General features: G+C 39.5%; 1 protein-coding gene across 3 annotated transcripts in view; it reads left to right on the top strand.

The window, feature by feature from the left end:
• The window catches only part of bcas3 (BCAS3, microtubule associated cell migration factor), a 335,065-nt gene that overhangs the window by 87,016 nt on the left and 233,513 nt on the right, over window positions 1-14,536 (top strand). For 2 of the 3 annotated variants that reach the window (XM_023961828.1, XM_023961830.1), the window contains exons 16-19: window positions 1,153-1,303; window positions 6,528-6,572; window positions 14,039-14,163; window positions 14,327-14,492. In XM_023961828.1, coding sequence (XP_023817596.1) covers window positions 1,153-1,303; window positions 6,528-6,572; window positions 14,039-14,163; window positions 14,327-14,492 — 487 coding nt within the window. The remainder of the gene's footprint in view (window positions 1-1,152; window positions 1,304-6,527; window positions 6,573-14,038; window positions 14,164-14,326; window positions 14,493-14,536) is intronic. The other variant, XM_011482979.2, reaches the window with a different exon arrangement.

Below are 14,536 nucleotides of genomic sequence, written 5' to 3' on the forward strand. Positions count from 1 at the left end.
TGCGGCCTGAGATAGGTTTCTCTGGATCATCTGTCTTTGTGGTGCGTTTATGTGTTTGGCCGTATGTGTGTTGTAGCAGAGTGCAGGGCCATTTGATTGCTCTTGATTAACAGACTGCCAGGCAGCAAAAACAGAGTCTTTGTCATGTAGCATCTTGAGCTGGTTACTTCCAATCATTCCTGGGGAAAGCTTGGGCGATGCATGAGTGAGGCAGCAAAAAGTGAGAAAGGGTGGTGTTTCTTTTCCAGGAAAATAAAACTTAACAGAAAAATTGAAAATAGTTTCATAAGAGAAACAAAGGTGCCGCATTTTAATGAAGCCGTTCTGCTGTGCAGAAAGTAGCAATAGATTTATCTAGAGCATATTTGCAAATTAGCATCTTCAAAGATGACTGAGCTCAATAGTAACAGAACATTAAACAATGACTGTGAATTAAAGCTGTCACTATCACTGAGTCATGTTTAATGTAGTGGTAAAGGGGCTACTGTATGTCATGCAAAATAAACTTTTTGAGCTTTGAAGTGTTTTATAATGTTGATTCCTCACTATAAACAACCAAAGCGGTATTTCACTTTATTCAAGCATCTCAGAGTTTTCTTTTGAAAAACCTGCACCTCCCAATCCAAGAAAACGAGCAGGTTCTCACATTATGACATCACAAAGATAGGAACAGCCCCTTCCAGGAAGAGTCTACTCTGCCAGCACTGGCTCTGGGCTAACACACACACAACCACTTTCTCTGTGGAGCTAGCACTCATTTGCTCAACGCTTTCATTTTATATACACAATATTCACATCCATCTTTGCAAAGGTTTGGAGGGTGTTTGCTTTTGTGGGTGAAACGCAGACATACTGCCCAGGCTGACTAGGTTGACATCATGAAATGGGCGGCACCCACAAGGAGCGAAAGGCGGAGCCTCAGAGATCAAGTCGCCTTACTTCTGGGTAGTAAAATGAGCTGTAAAAATAAGTAATATTTCATTTTAAAAAAAATCATCTTTTGGTGTGCTAAAGGTAATATATGATCATATACCAGTCTCAGAGGCTTAAGAAAAGGATGATAGAGGCTTTTAAACACAACTTGGAAAAGTCTTCAACTGACATGTTGAGTCAGACAGCTCTGGAACTGACTAGTCTGTCATGTCTTCACAGCTAAACTGAGTAACCAGGATTCCTACAACAACTTCACCAACAACAACATGGGGAACCCTCGGCTCAGCCAGCTGCCCAGCCTCACGGTGGTGCTGCCGCTGGCTCAGATCAAACAGCCCATGACCCTCGGCACCATCACCAAACGCACCGGGTAGGTCACAGGCTAAAACACACAGCAGTGCTTATGAAGAATTTCATTTGCTTTTGAATACACTTTTTTAAACCTGACTTTTGCTAAAAACTACATGTTCTTTTTAGATGCTGTTTGTAAGCCATATTGTAAACTAACAAAATGAAATGGAGAAAAAAAACACATTATCTTATTTATATTCAAAATTAAAAATACAAAAACATGTTAAATGAATTAAAATAAAATCATAAATATGTCATACCTGCTATCCATTTGTACCATGGCTATGTATACAATGGTATTTAAGCTACAACTGAGTTTTCTTTCCTCCTGCTCGTTCTACATACTGTGTTTTGTATCCAAGAACACTTGACAGTCAGAGCATGGTGGAGAAACTGTTGCATTCTCATGCTGAGCTTTTACATTTCCCTCCTTGGATATCGACTCACCGGTACTTTTACCAGCAGACTATGTTGCCATCAGGAGGGCTTAGCAGGCCAAAACATTTTCTTCTGCACATCCTGCTGATGCTCAGACTTTTCTTTGCATAGGGTAATGAAGCACAGCACACATGCAGACTCATTCAATGCGCTGTTGACTTATTTTTGATGTTCGTTTTTAGTATATATCTTCAAATTTTGAAAAAAAAGAAAAACCGTACAGTTGTTTAAATAAATTCAAATTGCCAGATTTTAAAACAAAATGTGGTTTAGTTGTGAAAAGTAGAAAAAAGTATTTTCCCCTTCTCCTTGTCTCTGGATCTTTGCCAAACATTGTAATTTTGTAGTTTTAGGAGCATCAGCAACTACAGGCTTTTGCTAAGTGCATTTACATACGCTACAGGTGGCTCTGCAAGTATAGGCCGATTTTAATATTTTCATTTAAATGTCATTTTCATGCCCTGTTTGAATAGGAAATGTGCTAATGATTCAAACAGACGGCAATGGATGCCCCCACCCCTGTGATATTTGATAAGTGGAGCTTTGGGGATTAAAAAACAGAGTCCTGATCCTGCAGTCAACATATGAAGAATTTGGATGCTTTCCCCGATCATAAAGATAACTTTAAGTTCATTTGTTATGGAAAACTGATGAGATGGGGCTGTTGTGGTGTCAGCATTTGCATGTTTATGGGATACCAATACTGCTGCTTTGGTCTTCCAGTCTGTTATAAATGCATACATTTGATTTGATTTGATTTGATTTGATTTGCACCTCTTCATCATCAAATATAACCAATTATGAGTTACATCTCCAAAATGTGGGTTCAGTTAAATGCTTGACGATACTTTTAAGGTGTGCAGACTTGCAAACCCTTCTGACAGTGTAAACATGCTACCAAACATAGAAGTCTTTGCATTGTGCAGTGCATAGTGGAGTTAAATCCAAGGTCTTTGAAGGATCAGCATCTCCGTGACTCTAACAGGGATTCAGTGGTTTCTGAAGATGGAGACCTCTCCCAGCTCAGCCACATAGACTACTTTATACTGAAAAGTCTATAAAAATAACTTTTATAGACATTTGCCTACTACAAATTGCTTTTGTTTGCAAACTCCAGTGTGATCATGACGAACAATAAGCACATGAACTGTGCAGGGAGTGAAAAGAATCCAATGTATCTAATGACAGCATCGCTGACAGTTTGTCTGTTCAGTCTGTTTGATAGCGTCAAAGCTTTTCAGTAAAAGCAGTGATAGAATTTGGTATGTTGTTCTTCATTATCAGGAATTGTTTAAAAAAAACAGCTGGACATTATTTATTTATTTAAAACCATCTTTGGGCGTGAGGTGAAATTCCAAAAGGCGAATAAAGATTAAAAAAAAGACAATTATTAAAATATAACTTGAAAATATTGGTGTAAAAGTATTAGTCAAAGCAGAAAATGCAAAAGTCAGAAAGAGACGTATTTTCCATTAAAGCTCTTTGTTTTAATTTTAGGACTCCATGTTCTTGACAACTTTACCTGCCGTGCGTCTGGCATAAACTTTCTGCTCCCTGTGTTGGGAAATGATCAGAGGCCTGTCAGCTGGTCTGCTCCAGCTTCACCCCTTCATCCAGTCCATGTCAGCATTAATGCATCAGGACATGCAGCTGTGCAGCACTCTCCTGCCTGCACGCGGCTGCACCAATGCACCACGCCGCCACACACGCTGCAAGTGAGGCAGCAGGTTTGCCCCCTAGAGTGGGAGGTGATATCATATGCTTTTGTGCTAGACTTGCACCAGAGTACCCAAGCACCATCTGTTGGTCTGCGCAGCCAGTCCCTCTCTTTCTCTTTTGTGTCTGCTTGGTGAAGGGTGGGGGGGTGAAGTCGAAGCATCCAGCAGCTGTATTTACACCTGTATGAGCAGATCCCTGTTGGCAGGGCAGCGGAGGAACACACCAGCTGCTTAACCTACATTCCCTGCCGTGCTGTCTGTGTGTGCACTGTGCCGTGACACACCAACACCTATGCACACATGGATGAAGCCTTTCCCCAGTTTGTGTGACCAGGGTAGATCCTCTGGACCACCAATGTGCAAAAGATGTCACTGTTTTTCCTCCCTGATGTCATGTTTGCAATGTCAAGGAAGACCTCCACAACTCCCTTCTCTCTTAATTTAGTCTTTGTGCTCTCCTGCCATCAAAGCGGGGAGGAACTGTGGAAAAATCCTCCGCATCCGCCTGATAACCCCGTTGCAGACCAGCCCGGGTCAGAAAGTGAAGGAACGCATCCAAACTTCTGCTAGGCTTCAAAGGGAACACGCGCGGCTGGGGGTGTCCCGTTGCTGATCTCTTTCCTGTCAGCCAAATTTGGCAAAGAGCTGAAACCATTTTCATCAAATCCCAAAGAGAGTGTTCATCGAATGAACCAATTCTTTCTTGTTAAGGGAAATAATTCAAGACGTTTCACTCATCCATACAATCAGCGCTGTTGTATAATCACAGACTTTACTTGTCAAAATGTCTGCCGGCTGACATTTGGCTTTGCAAACCAACAAAGCAGAGCACACTTATCCCATCTACACACCGTCTGACTTTAACACAGACAAATGAAAATCCAAATGGAGAGATTGTCAGACGCAAAACATAACACCACCCTTGACTAAATCCCACAGATAACATTTTCAGGCAAATGCAGATGAAGTAAGTGCAGGCGGGGTAACAAGAGAGACAACAGCCAAAGAACAAATGAGAGCCTGTGATCTGTCACAGATGTGCTGTCAGCTTACTGTAATACTGGTGTAAGAGGCAGCCTCGTGCTGAGCCATTGTCTTCTCCAGCCTCACTGAGACCACAGCTAAAAAGCAGCTTTAAGAATGCACCACATGGCAGCAAGGCTAAACCATTTGCACAAATCACCTCACTTCCCTCCCTTTTTAATGGCCCAGGCGGAGCTGCTGTTGGGGCCAATAGGTTAGGAGATGAATGTGTGAACAATTATTCTTTGGGAGAGGGGTCGTTGCCCTTGAAGGTCGATTATGCTCATTCTTTCCTCCTTCTCCCAAATCTCTTCCTCTGTTGCTGGGTCTGTATAACGCATCCACTTAGTTTGACATGGTTCTATATTTACCCATCTGCTGCTGCTTGGACTTGGGGACTTTTGCACCAAAGTGTGTCACTCTTTTTGTGACCAGTTTGGTTTTATCTGCCGTTCAAACTTTTCCAAGGCACCTTTCCAAGGACGGGGTGTCTCTATTTGTATTTTGGAGATGTACACATGAAGCAGCAATCATTTTCTTACCTAAAAAAGTGAACTGGTGGAAATCCAACTTCAGATGAAAAATGGACGGCAACATTTAAATTGAGAATTGGCTACAATGCTAAATGGAATCGATATTCTGGGTTACTTAGAACCATGGTGTTATGTAACGCTCCATGCTCTCCTGCTGCACAGCTCCCTACATGCATTGCAGGGAGAAACCCAAAGCTGTTTTGACCTTTGCTGCACCCTTGTCCTTCTCCCTTCACCCTTCCATTACTCTCCCATTGGGGTCCCTCCATTTACCCAGCTGGAAGGCCAAAATGGTTGCTCAGCTGGTTTAATAGGCTCAGTGCTGTAGATGGTAGAGGCCAACCAAAGCCCTCTCTCCCCCCAGTGGCAGTTTACCAGGGGCCTCCATTACACCAACCAGTTTAATCATCTGTCTACTTGCTCTCCAGAAGTAAGACATTCCATAGCAAATTGTTGCTCCCCGTCTCCCGGAGGAACATTTTTCTACATATCCGTGTACCAAGACTAATTGGATACTGCGTGCTATCGTTGGGAGGGCCGGGGCGGATGCGGTGAAAGCGATAAAATAAAGAAGTGCTCCAGAGTGCTTTGGTTGGCGAGGGATTCTGTTTTTCATGACTGGAGGAGGTTGGCTTACAGGGACAGAGTTCAGTCTCATTGGCCCTTTATTGCTGTAGGGAAAAAGCTTATTTACTGTAAACTATTTACAGAGCTCTGTCACTATCTCTGGACATGCAGAATAAACACAGGAACACACTCCCGCTCCTAATGTCTTGTAAACACACACAGACTGCCAGATAGACAGAAGTGCATCCTGAAGAAGACACTACACTGTGGAGGACATACACTTCATACACAAACAAACTCCATACTTGTTCATATAATCACAGTGGATAGACATTTGCCCACACCCTTGCTTTCAAAATGGACATGTGCATTCAGTGCACAATGCACTGCCATCAACACAAACTTAGTCTAAAAAAAGAAGTGGGACACACATACACAACTTGTCTTGACAATGCTTAAGTCCTGTTAGTTTTTCTAGTGTCTCCAGTCGTTAAACAAATGGGATAAACACTTTCGACTCCTTCTTAGTCAGCAAGAGACAACAGTTCAACAATTGGAACTGTTCTCCATCTGTTATTTTTGTGTGGTGTGTTTAATTGTCTAGATTTTTGTTAGTAAATGAAGAAAACACTAGAAGTAATAAAAAACATGAAGATTTTTTAGGAAACAAGAGAAATAAATAATCCCAAGGTTGTGGGCAGGTCACATCTGATAAAATATGGTATTGTCATTTTAGAGCAGCCCCAGCAGATGAGTCATCAAGCTGTCCGGCAGGTTTTCAAATCCATCTTGGTGCAGACATTCTGTTTCCTGCCTTATGTGTGTTGTGCACTTAAACAGACACGTCAAAGAGTATGTAATGTGAAAAGTGTGCTTGGTCAAGTGTGCTAGTTTAAATAATGGTTTTTCCGTCTATTTTTGTGTCCCCACCCTGTTCACCCTCCCCTGCACCCCTCTTGTGAAGACCTTACCTCTTTGGGGCGGGATGTTTTGCCTTTAAAACTCCATGGTGAGTTTTGCCTCTCCCCTCCTCTTTACTCCCTTGGCAGCATGCAACTGTTCAGTCCGCCAAAGCTCACCTCCTCCTTTACCTCTCATTTGTCTCCTTGTATATTTTTCAACACACTCTGCAGTTTGCACAGTTGTAACTCAGGAGCGGGCAAAAATCCTGAAGAGGAGTGTTTCTTCTCTCAGCCTCGCTTTTGTTATTCAGTATTTTTTTTCGTACATCTCATTGTCATAATGTCAGAGATGTAGATATTAGATGATTCTCTTCCTTGTTTCAAAGTCACTGTAATACTTTATTACCGGTACTTGAAGATTATTGTGTACTTTGCTGGATTGTCAGAAAGCAAAAGTGTGCGTAATATTTGGTGCTGGTAACTCAGGAGACATTAAAACCTCTTTGGGACAGAAATCAGTGTCCTGTAACTTTAATCCGCTCATTTAAAAAAAAAAAAGGATTGTTTTTATGTTGTTCTGTTTCTCATTATTTTTTTTAGTTTACTTGTTTGTTTGTTTTCCACGCAGTGCTTCTTTCTGTACAAGACCTGGTAATTTGTTGCTTCGATATAAAGTTCTGCTTTTTTCTTACGTTTTACCTTTGTTATAATTCACTCTACAGTTACAGAATACATTATAGAATTATGACTTTTTCATTCCTATGCATGAAGCACATGGTATATTCGTAAAGCAGTCAAGCACTTGGGGGGTCTAATAGTAATGCCTTTGTTTGTCATCTTAACATGGCTTAAAGCAGTTGTATAGCCTCTGCTTAGTAACAACAAAGTAAGGCCAGTTTCACCTCTACTCTGTTCCATGTTCTCGTTTTCTAATGAGTCCATCTTCTCTAGACCTCACCTCGTGTTCTGTCTAAAACGTAACTCATTTCCTCATTTAGTTATTTTAATAACACACTAGAATAAGCTTCATACTGACATCTCTGCAACTTTTTAGAAGTTTAAATGTGTTGTCAACTTCTGTCTCTGCAAACTCTCAAGTCCCATCCTGTGGCTAGAAGCTTTAACTGAGAAAAAAGAGAAAAATGACAAGTACCAGAATGTTAAAGGATGTATATGCTTGCATTGTTGGATGGAGATATTAAAGCATGAGATTTTATTAAGTGACAGAAACAGAAAAACAATTGGAAACATCTGATCTGTAAGGATCAAAGGAATTACAATTTTGGTGAGAAATTATAACAATATGCATCTATTAATTTAGGATTTTTCTGACTGCATATGTTGAGCATTAACATTTTTCTATACAAAACTATTCATTGTTCTTTTTCTTTTTTTTTTACAATGTGAAAAAGCCTACTCTCTTGTCATCGCTGCCTTTGTGAAATCAGATGCTTACAAGCTTTTAAAGAATAAGAGTCACTTATGGAGAGATGATTGAGTGGCTCAGTCCAGTGAACTTTTCCCTCCCCGGTTCTGTGCTCTGCAGCTCCTCCCTGTTGCTTCCATTCACTTTAGAAATGAATAGCATGTGGTGCCTTCATCAAGTCTTGGGTTTCATCTTTTGTTTTTGGGCAGTAAGTCATACTTTCTAATTGAGACATTTTGTTTTTCATCTTTTTTTTTCTAAGTTGGCCTCTTGTTTATTTCTGAGTGTATCATTTGCATAGCTACACCTTATTGGTGTTGGAATCATCAATATCAGCTGCCAAATCCAATTTTCTTTGGGGTTTAAAAATTCAGCGATGAGATTCTTGAAAGCCACACTTAGGTTTGTAGTTTCTGAAATTGTCCACATCTCTCTGAGTTTTCAATGTATTAACATTATTATTGATATTATTATTATCATTATCATTATTATCATAATAATAATAATTATTATTATTATCATTATTTTCTTTCAAAATGTTCTTTTTTGCAGGAAGGGGGGAATAGGTTGAAGTTAACTGTGAATACTTTTCAGAACAAATCCTTATGCCTGGAAGGATTATTTTCCCTAACTTCCATTATTTGAGGCACTGATCATTAATAGTACTAGAAGGCTATGGTTAGCATAGCCTGAAGGCTGCATTATTTTGTCAAGGACAGCAATCAAATAATAAACGCAATGTCGACTGATCCGTCCTCTACTTAACTGCCCCCTCTCTTTGTCTTTCTTTGTCTGGCATGTGCTTCCTGAACACAGTTATAACGCTGTCTCCTGTTCTGATAATAATTAACCACAGCCAAGAATCACTGCTTCAGAATATGTCCTGCTCTTGGTCACCACACAGCCAGCTCATAATATTTGTTTACCAGGAGGGTTTTATAAAATAAATGGAAGCTGCCACTGGCCTTCCAGTCCCCCCCTTAGAGGCGCCGCCTGTTAGCTCCGGACACGGTAATGTGAAGGGACTTTGATGGTTGATGTCTCAGATTGAATTATGCCCTTGAGGAAAAGCTATTAGCTCAGTCAAGAGTCCTCATTTGTTAAATTAAAAGTGGAAATGACATGAGAGTAGTCTTTTCAGTGAATTAAAGTTGGAAAGAAAATAGATTCCTCTCCATGCTAAAAGGCCATGGTACAAAAGGAAATCTGGTAGAAGGGGGAAAGAATGGCATTTGCTGTTTGTTTTGGTCTTCCATCTTGGTGTTTTTATATCTTATAATTTGGAGAACTTTACAAACGCCTTATTGTGCCAATGGTTCACTTGAAAAAATGTTTTCCATTCAAACACAATGGGGTGTTAAGGCCACAACTTTTTGTTCTAGGAGAGGAAGCCTTAACACTTCCATTCAAATGAGTTAAAAAGCTAGATATCATTAAAATACAGATGAATACAATAAGAAACCAAACTGTCATCTGGGGTCCAGTTGGCGAACTTGGTGGGACATAAAGCCTCTTCAGAGTTTCAGTTTAAGGACACAAAATTATAGTGAGGAGGAAGAACCATAACTTGCATTTGGAAGCATTTAAGTTCACAAACACGTGTGTGAACACATGGTTGTCTCTGCTTAGGTTTTGTTAGTGACTTCAAACACAAATTGCTCCCACTCTACTTAACCCAAGGTCAACCATTTGTCACTTTCCTGTAAAGGAGAAACAATGAGTTTCACATTGTTTTTAACATGCTCTACAGTCAGATGGGTCACTGGCAAATTGTGAGTGTTGTCATGTACCAGGTGAATTTCAGGATTTTTTTTTTCTGCATGATGTACCTCGATTTACTTTGCGTGTGACATCATCAAGAGGTTTATGTATGCATTCAAACTATCAATCAAACTTTATTTATAAAGCACTTTTCATATAATAGTATAACACAAAGTGCTTTACATAAAAAAGAACAAAATAAATAGTATAAAAACAAGCAAGAAAATTAAAATAAACAAGCACAAAATCAATCAATAAATAAAAATAGGCCCCCCCTCCCCGTACCTACACTCCCCCCCCCACTTCTTTCACATCTCCCACCCCCAACGAGAAATAGAAACAGGCTGTAAAGTGAAATAGTGAACATTGCTGTAAAGTCGGGGGTAAAGTCCAATAAAGTCAAATCCATTCTAGAGTGTTCTTTTTGCAGTTCAATGCATACTAATTCCATTACAGTGGACCCTTCTTTTAGCAGATTTGCATACTTTCTTTTTTTTTTTCATACAGCACAAAGAGTCTTGTGTCATAATTGGCTGTAGACCCTTTAAAACTGAACTCCTTTGTGCTGTGTCTCCTGTACGGAGTGCGTCCAGCTTGCCAAATCTACTTAAATCTTCAAATGCTAGCAGATCTTTGGTTTTATTCAATGCCGTTGGCTTTTTTTGTTTGTTTGTTTGTTTTTTACAAAGGTTTGAACTTTGAAAGTCTCAACAAGAGAGAAAAAGCTTAAAAATGTTAATGTCTGTCTGAAAAAAGTATGTCCTCAGGGGGTTTTCAGCTATAAAACATCGAGACTCATTGTAAACAAAAACAGAAAAGGTGGATTTCAGCTATTGCTGGTTAGAACATCACTCCCGCGATAAATGAGGGACCACTGTATATTCATTTCAGTTTATTTTTAAAACACCGATTTGCAACAGGTGATATCGAGGTGCTATCGAATTTTTTTCCTTACATTTTTTGTAAGCGTCTTTTTCCCCATGCTCTTATATTTATACCCATTGTGTCATATACCTTGAAGATGTGTGTCTGGCTCAGGGACACATGGACTGGTTGATTGTCATTGCTAGAAGTTGAATACCTATGAGTCAGATCAGCTGAGCTATTCAACCACTGCCAATTAATAATGCGCAATAAAACCGTTTTGATCTAAGCTGATGTCAAAGTCAAAAAAATATTTTTGCTTTGTGCCAGAAATCGTACATTGTGTAGCAATCCATGGGGATCAAACTATAAGTTTCCTCTCACACTTTGCCATTTACCGCATGTTATAAATCACGCAAGGGTTTCACAAAATGTAAACAGTGTTTTGTGTATATTTTTAATTCTTTCTGTTTTGTATTAAGGTTCCAGGGGTTTGTTTGATAAAACAATTTAAGAACAGGGATGTTTCACCATAAAAGGACAAATCTTGAAAATCCCTCTTTTAATACGAGCAAGCCTTTTCTGCTGAATGCTTTGTTTTAAATGCACTGAAGGACAAACAGGCCCAAGGAAGAGCCTAGAGGCAAGGACAAGGGCAACCCAGTGTTAGCCAGTGCAATATCCTGAGCGTGGCTTTATCTTCCCTTCCATCTTCCTTTCACAGACGGGGCTTACTGTGGATTTTTTAGTCATCCAGTACTCTCCCCTTGACCCAGCACCAATAAATACAATCAAAATAAGTTGTTTAGAGAACTTTCCAGTGAGCGGCCTTGTTACTTCCCCTTTCCTGATTCACAGAAGGCAAACAAAGATATAAAAATTACTTTTATCCAGGGAGTATTTTACAAGGTGCTGACAGTCTGAAAAGGGGTAACAGACAGCAGATTTATCAAGTCTTTCAGCGCCTGGTATTGTGTAAGTTGCTTGACCTGATAAACCCACAATCTGCTCCTATTAAGTTTCCAAATTAAATAGCAGCTTTTATCACTACTTTTATTAATTTTACTGTATTCATTGCAAGGGAAAGCAATCCATACCAACTTAAATCTCTTACAGGCTAGAAGTAAAAGTTTTGGATGTCATAAACGGTGTTGTGGTTTATTTTAGATCTAAAGATTTTTCAAATAAAAGTTAAAAGCTATTACTTAAAACATTCAACATTTTTTACTTCATGTTATTGTATATTTGATAGAACTATCAAGTAAACTATACCTAAATATTAATTATCTAAAAGGTTAAAGTTAGTGTACTTTGAATAAAAAAACTGACAGTATTGAAAGTATCTTTACTTGCCACTATGCACATTTTATTCTTACCTACTTCTACATTTATGCACAGCTGTCAGGGCGTTATATTAATGCAGGCCTTCTATTATTGAGCCCAATTCATGTCTGATCCACTACAACCACATATTGATGTCCAGGTTGCTCATAAGTTTGGACAATAAAAGCCGATCCTGCTACTGCTGTCTGATTGTAACCACATGGGCAGTTTGCTGCAGCTGAAAAGCCTCTCTTCCTGCCTCTCCTGAGCCAGTTCCTGACATGCTAAATAAACAGATTACTTCCAATCAGTTTTTTACTCAAAACAGAGAGAGACAGCTCGTAGGTGTGTAGTCCATTAGGTAATAATCATTGTAGTTTTTGACTAAATGTAGTCCATTTATCTACATGCAAGTCTATTACGTTTATTTTTTTAACTTGTTCTGTCTTTTACTATCACAAAAAGAGGTTATATAACTGTGTAAATTTGTATAAACCCCTTTTTGTTACTTTATTGTTTTTTATTTATTTGTTACATTTAGTGTGTGTGTGGAGGGGGGGTGGAAGAGAATAAAAGGAAGAGAGGTGGAGAAAGTGGGGGATACAAGCGCTGATTTGAATACGTTTTATTTTTTTTATAAACACAGAAAGCCAAAAGTATGGTGAGCTTCTTTCTAAGATGTCTAAAAGAGCTGGCTGAATTGTTTTTTTTAGTCTTTGCACAGACTAATACTTAAAGAATCAATTGCTGGGAAACCTGAAGTCAGTGGCTGAAACAACTGACTCCATTGGTTTGACAGTCTGTGAGGTCTGGAAGTCTCGCTGGCTTGTAGGTGCAAAGAACTGATCTTCTGCACCATTATGATGAAAATGTCTTTAAAATTCATATCATGTGATTTACTTCCTTTTTTTATATTTTACTTTCTTCTATCTTTCACGGAGGCTGAAATATTACAGACCCCTCTCATGTTATAACTTGGTACAACTTGCAGAATTGGTGATTGCAGAATACTTTCCCCCCATTGTGTTTCATGGTCTGTCCTTCTCTGAGGTCTGTTCACGGTGACAAACAGAGTCTGAATAGGACTTGTGAGAAGAGAACACAATGTGAAGGTCCCTAAAAAACATTTTTAACATGAAAAAAGGGGGGTAGGCTCAGTTTTACATTGATAGCAGATAAAAAGTAGAAGGACTTAACAGTTTTTAAGCAAAAGTTTATGTTTTTGCTTAAAAACTTAAAAAAAATAATTAGTTGTTTTCTATTACAGAAGAAAATTGTTGCAAATTATTTTTAGCCTACCTTTTTGCAATTATCTTTACTTTGGTTTGTGAGGGAAAAGGTCATTGCTTCCTCTGAATCAGAGATGGACAAAGTGTGGTTACCAATGTTGGTAAAACATGCACAAAAGCTAAAATAAATATCTGAACCTCTATGTGTTGTGCAACCTTGTCAATTAAATTGAGAAATGGGAAATGAATGACGAGTTTGTGCTTAAGAGCATTACAGAGTACAGATTATCATCCATTGCTCTTACAAAATAAGTTGAGGGATCTCAGAAAGGGATTGTTAATGATGACCGTCTAATATTTGAAGAACAAAACAACAACCTGAGGTTAAATCAACTGCTGGATTTGCGTTAGCTTGGATTTAACAGATTTTCTTTTGTGTCTCATTTGTTTTGGGCACAACCATTTCGCTGTACAGTCAAAAACCATTTGTGTTGTGAATGTTCATAATGGGGTTGCCTGGTAGGGTAGTGGTTACCGCTCACAGCGCCTCACAGCGCCTCACAGCCAGAAGTTTGTGGTTCAAACCCTAGCTGGGTCCTTTCTGTGAGGAGTTTGCATGTTCTGCCCATGCATGCGTGGGTTTTCTCTGGCTTCCTCCCGCTGTCCTAAAACATGCTTAATGGATTCATGTGTGACTCTGGATTGTCCCTTAGGTGAGATAATGTGTGGTTGTTTGTCTCTCTGTGGCCTTGTGAGGGACAGGTGACCCATCTAGGCTGAGGCCTGACGGTAGCTGGGGACGCTCAAACAACCTTGTGTCCTTGCTTTTGCACAAGAGGGTATTAGAAACGGAGGGATGAATATTAACATTTAAACACTTCAGTCTGAAATCTTTGTACAAAGTGCTGTTTTTTGCCTGAACTTGTTTACATTTGTTTTTGTCGTGTTTTGTGTTTTTCTTTTCCCAAAGCAAAGCTAAGCCACCGCCTCAGATCTCCCCAAGCAAGTCCAGTGGAGGAGAATTCTGCGTGGCTGCCTTATTTGCCTCATCTCGCTCCTGGTTCATCACCAATGCCAACATCAAAAGAGAGAAAGGTTAGACTGATTCCTCAACATTTTCAGTCCTTGCTAAATGTCCAGAGAAGTCTTCAGAAATAAATGCTCAAAGGTTTTTTATTTTTTTGAAGAAATCTTTTTAAACTTTAGGTTAAATGCAAATAACATTTTAAAGTCATCTTATGTCTCATTTGCGCTACAGATCAGACTCGACAGTTGGTCGTCGATTCACTTTACATTGTAAGTTGCTACGGCAATTTGGTGGAACATGTCCTTGAGCCGCGGCCAATCAGCACCGCTCCAAAGATTAGTGACGATACACCTATGGAGCTTAGCACCTCTCCAAGGGCCTGCTGGACTCTTGCCAGGTAATACTTTGTGGACCCTTTAATCTTCAGAAGGTCCCGGAGAC

Source organism: Oryzias latipes, chromosome 13 (assembly GCF_002234675.1).
Source record: "Oryzias latipes chromosome 13, ASM223467v1".
Classification (NCBI taxonomy): Eukaryota; Metazoa; Chordata; class Actinopteri; order Beloniformes; family Adrianichthyidae; genus Oryzias; species Oryzias latipes.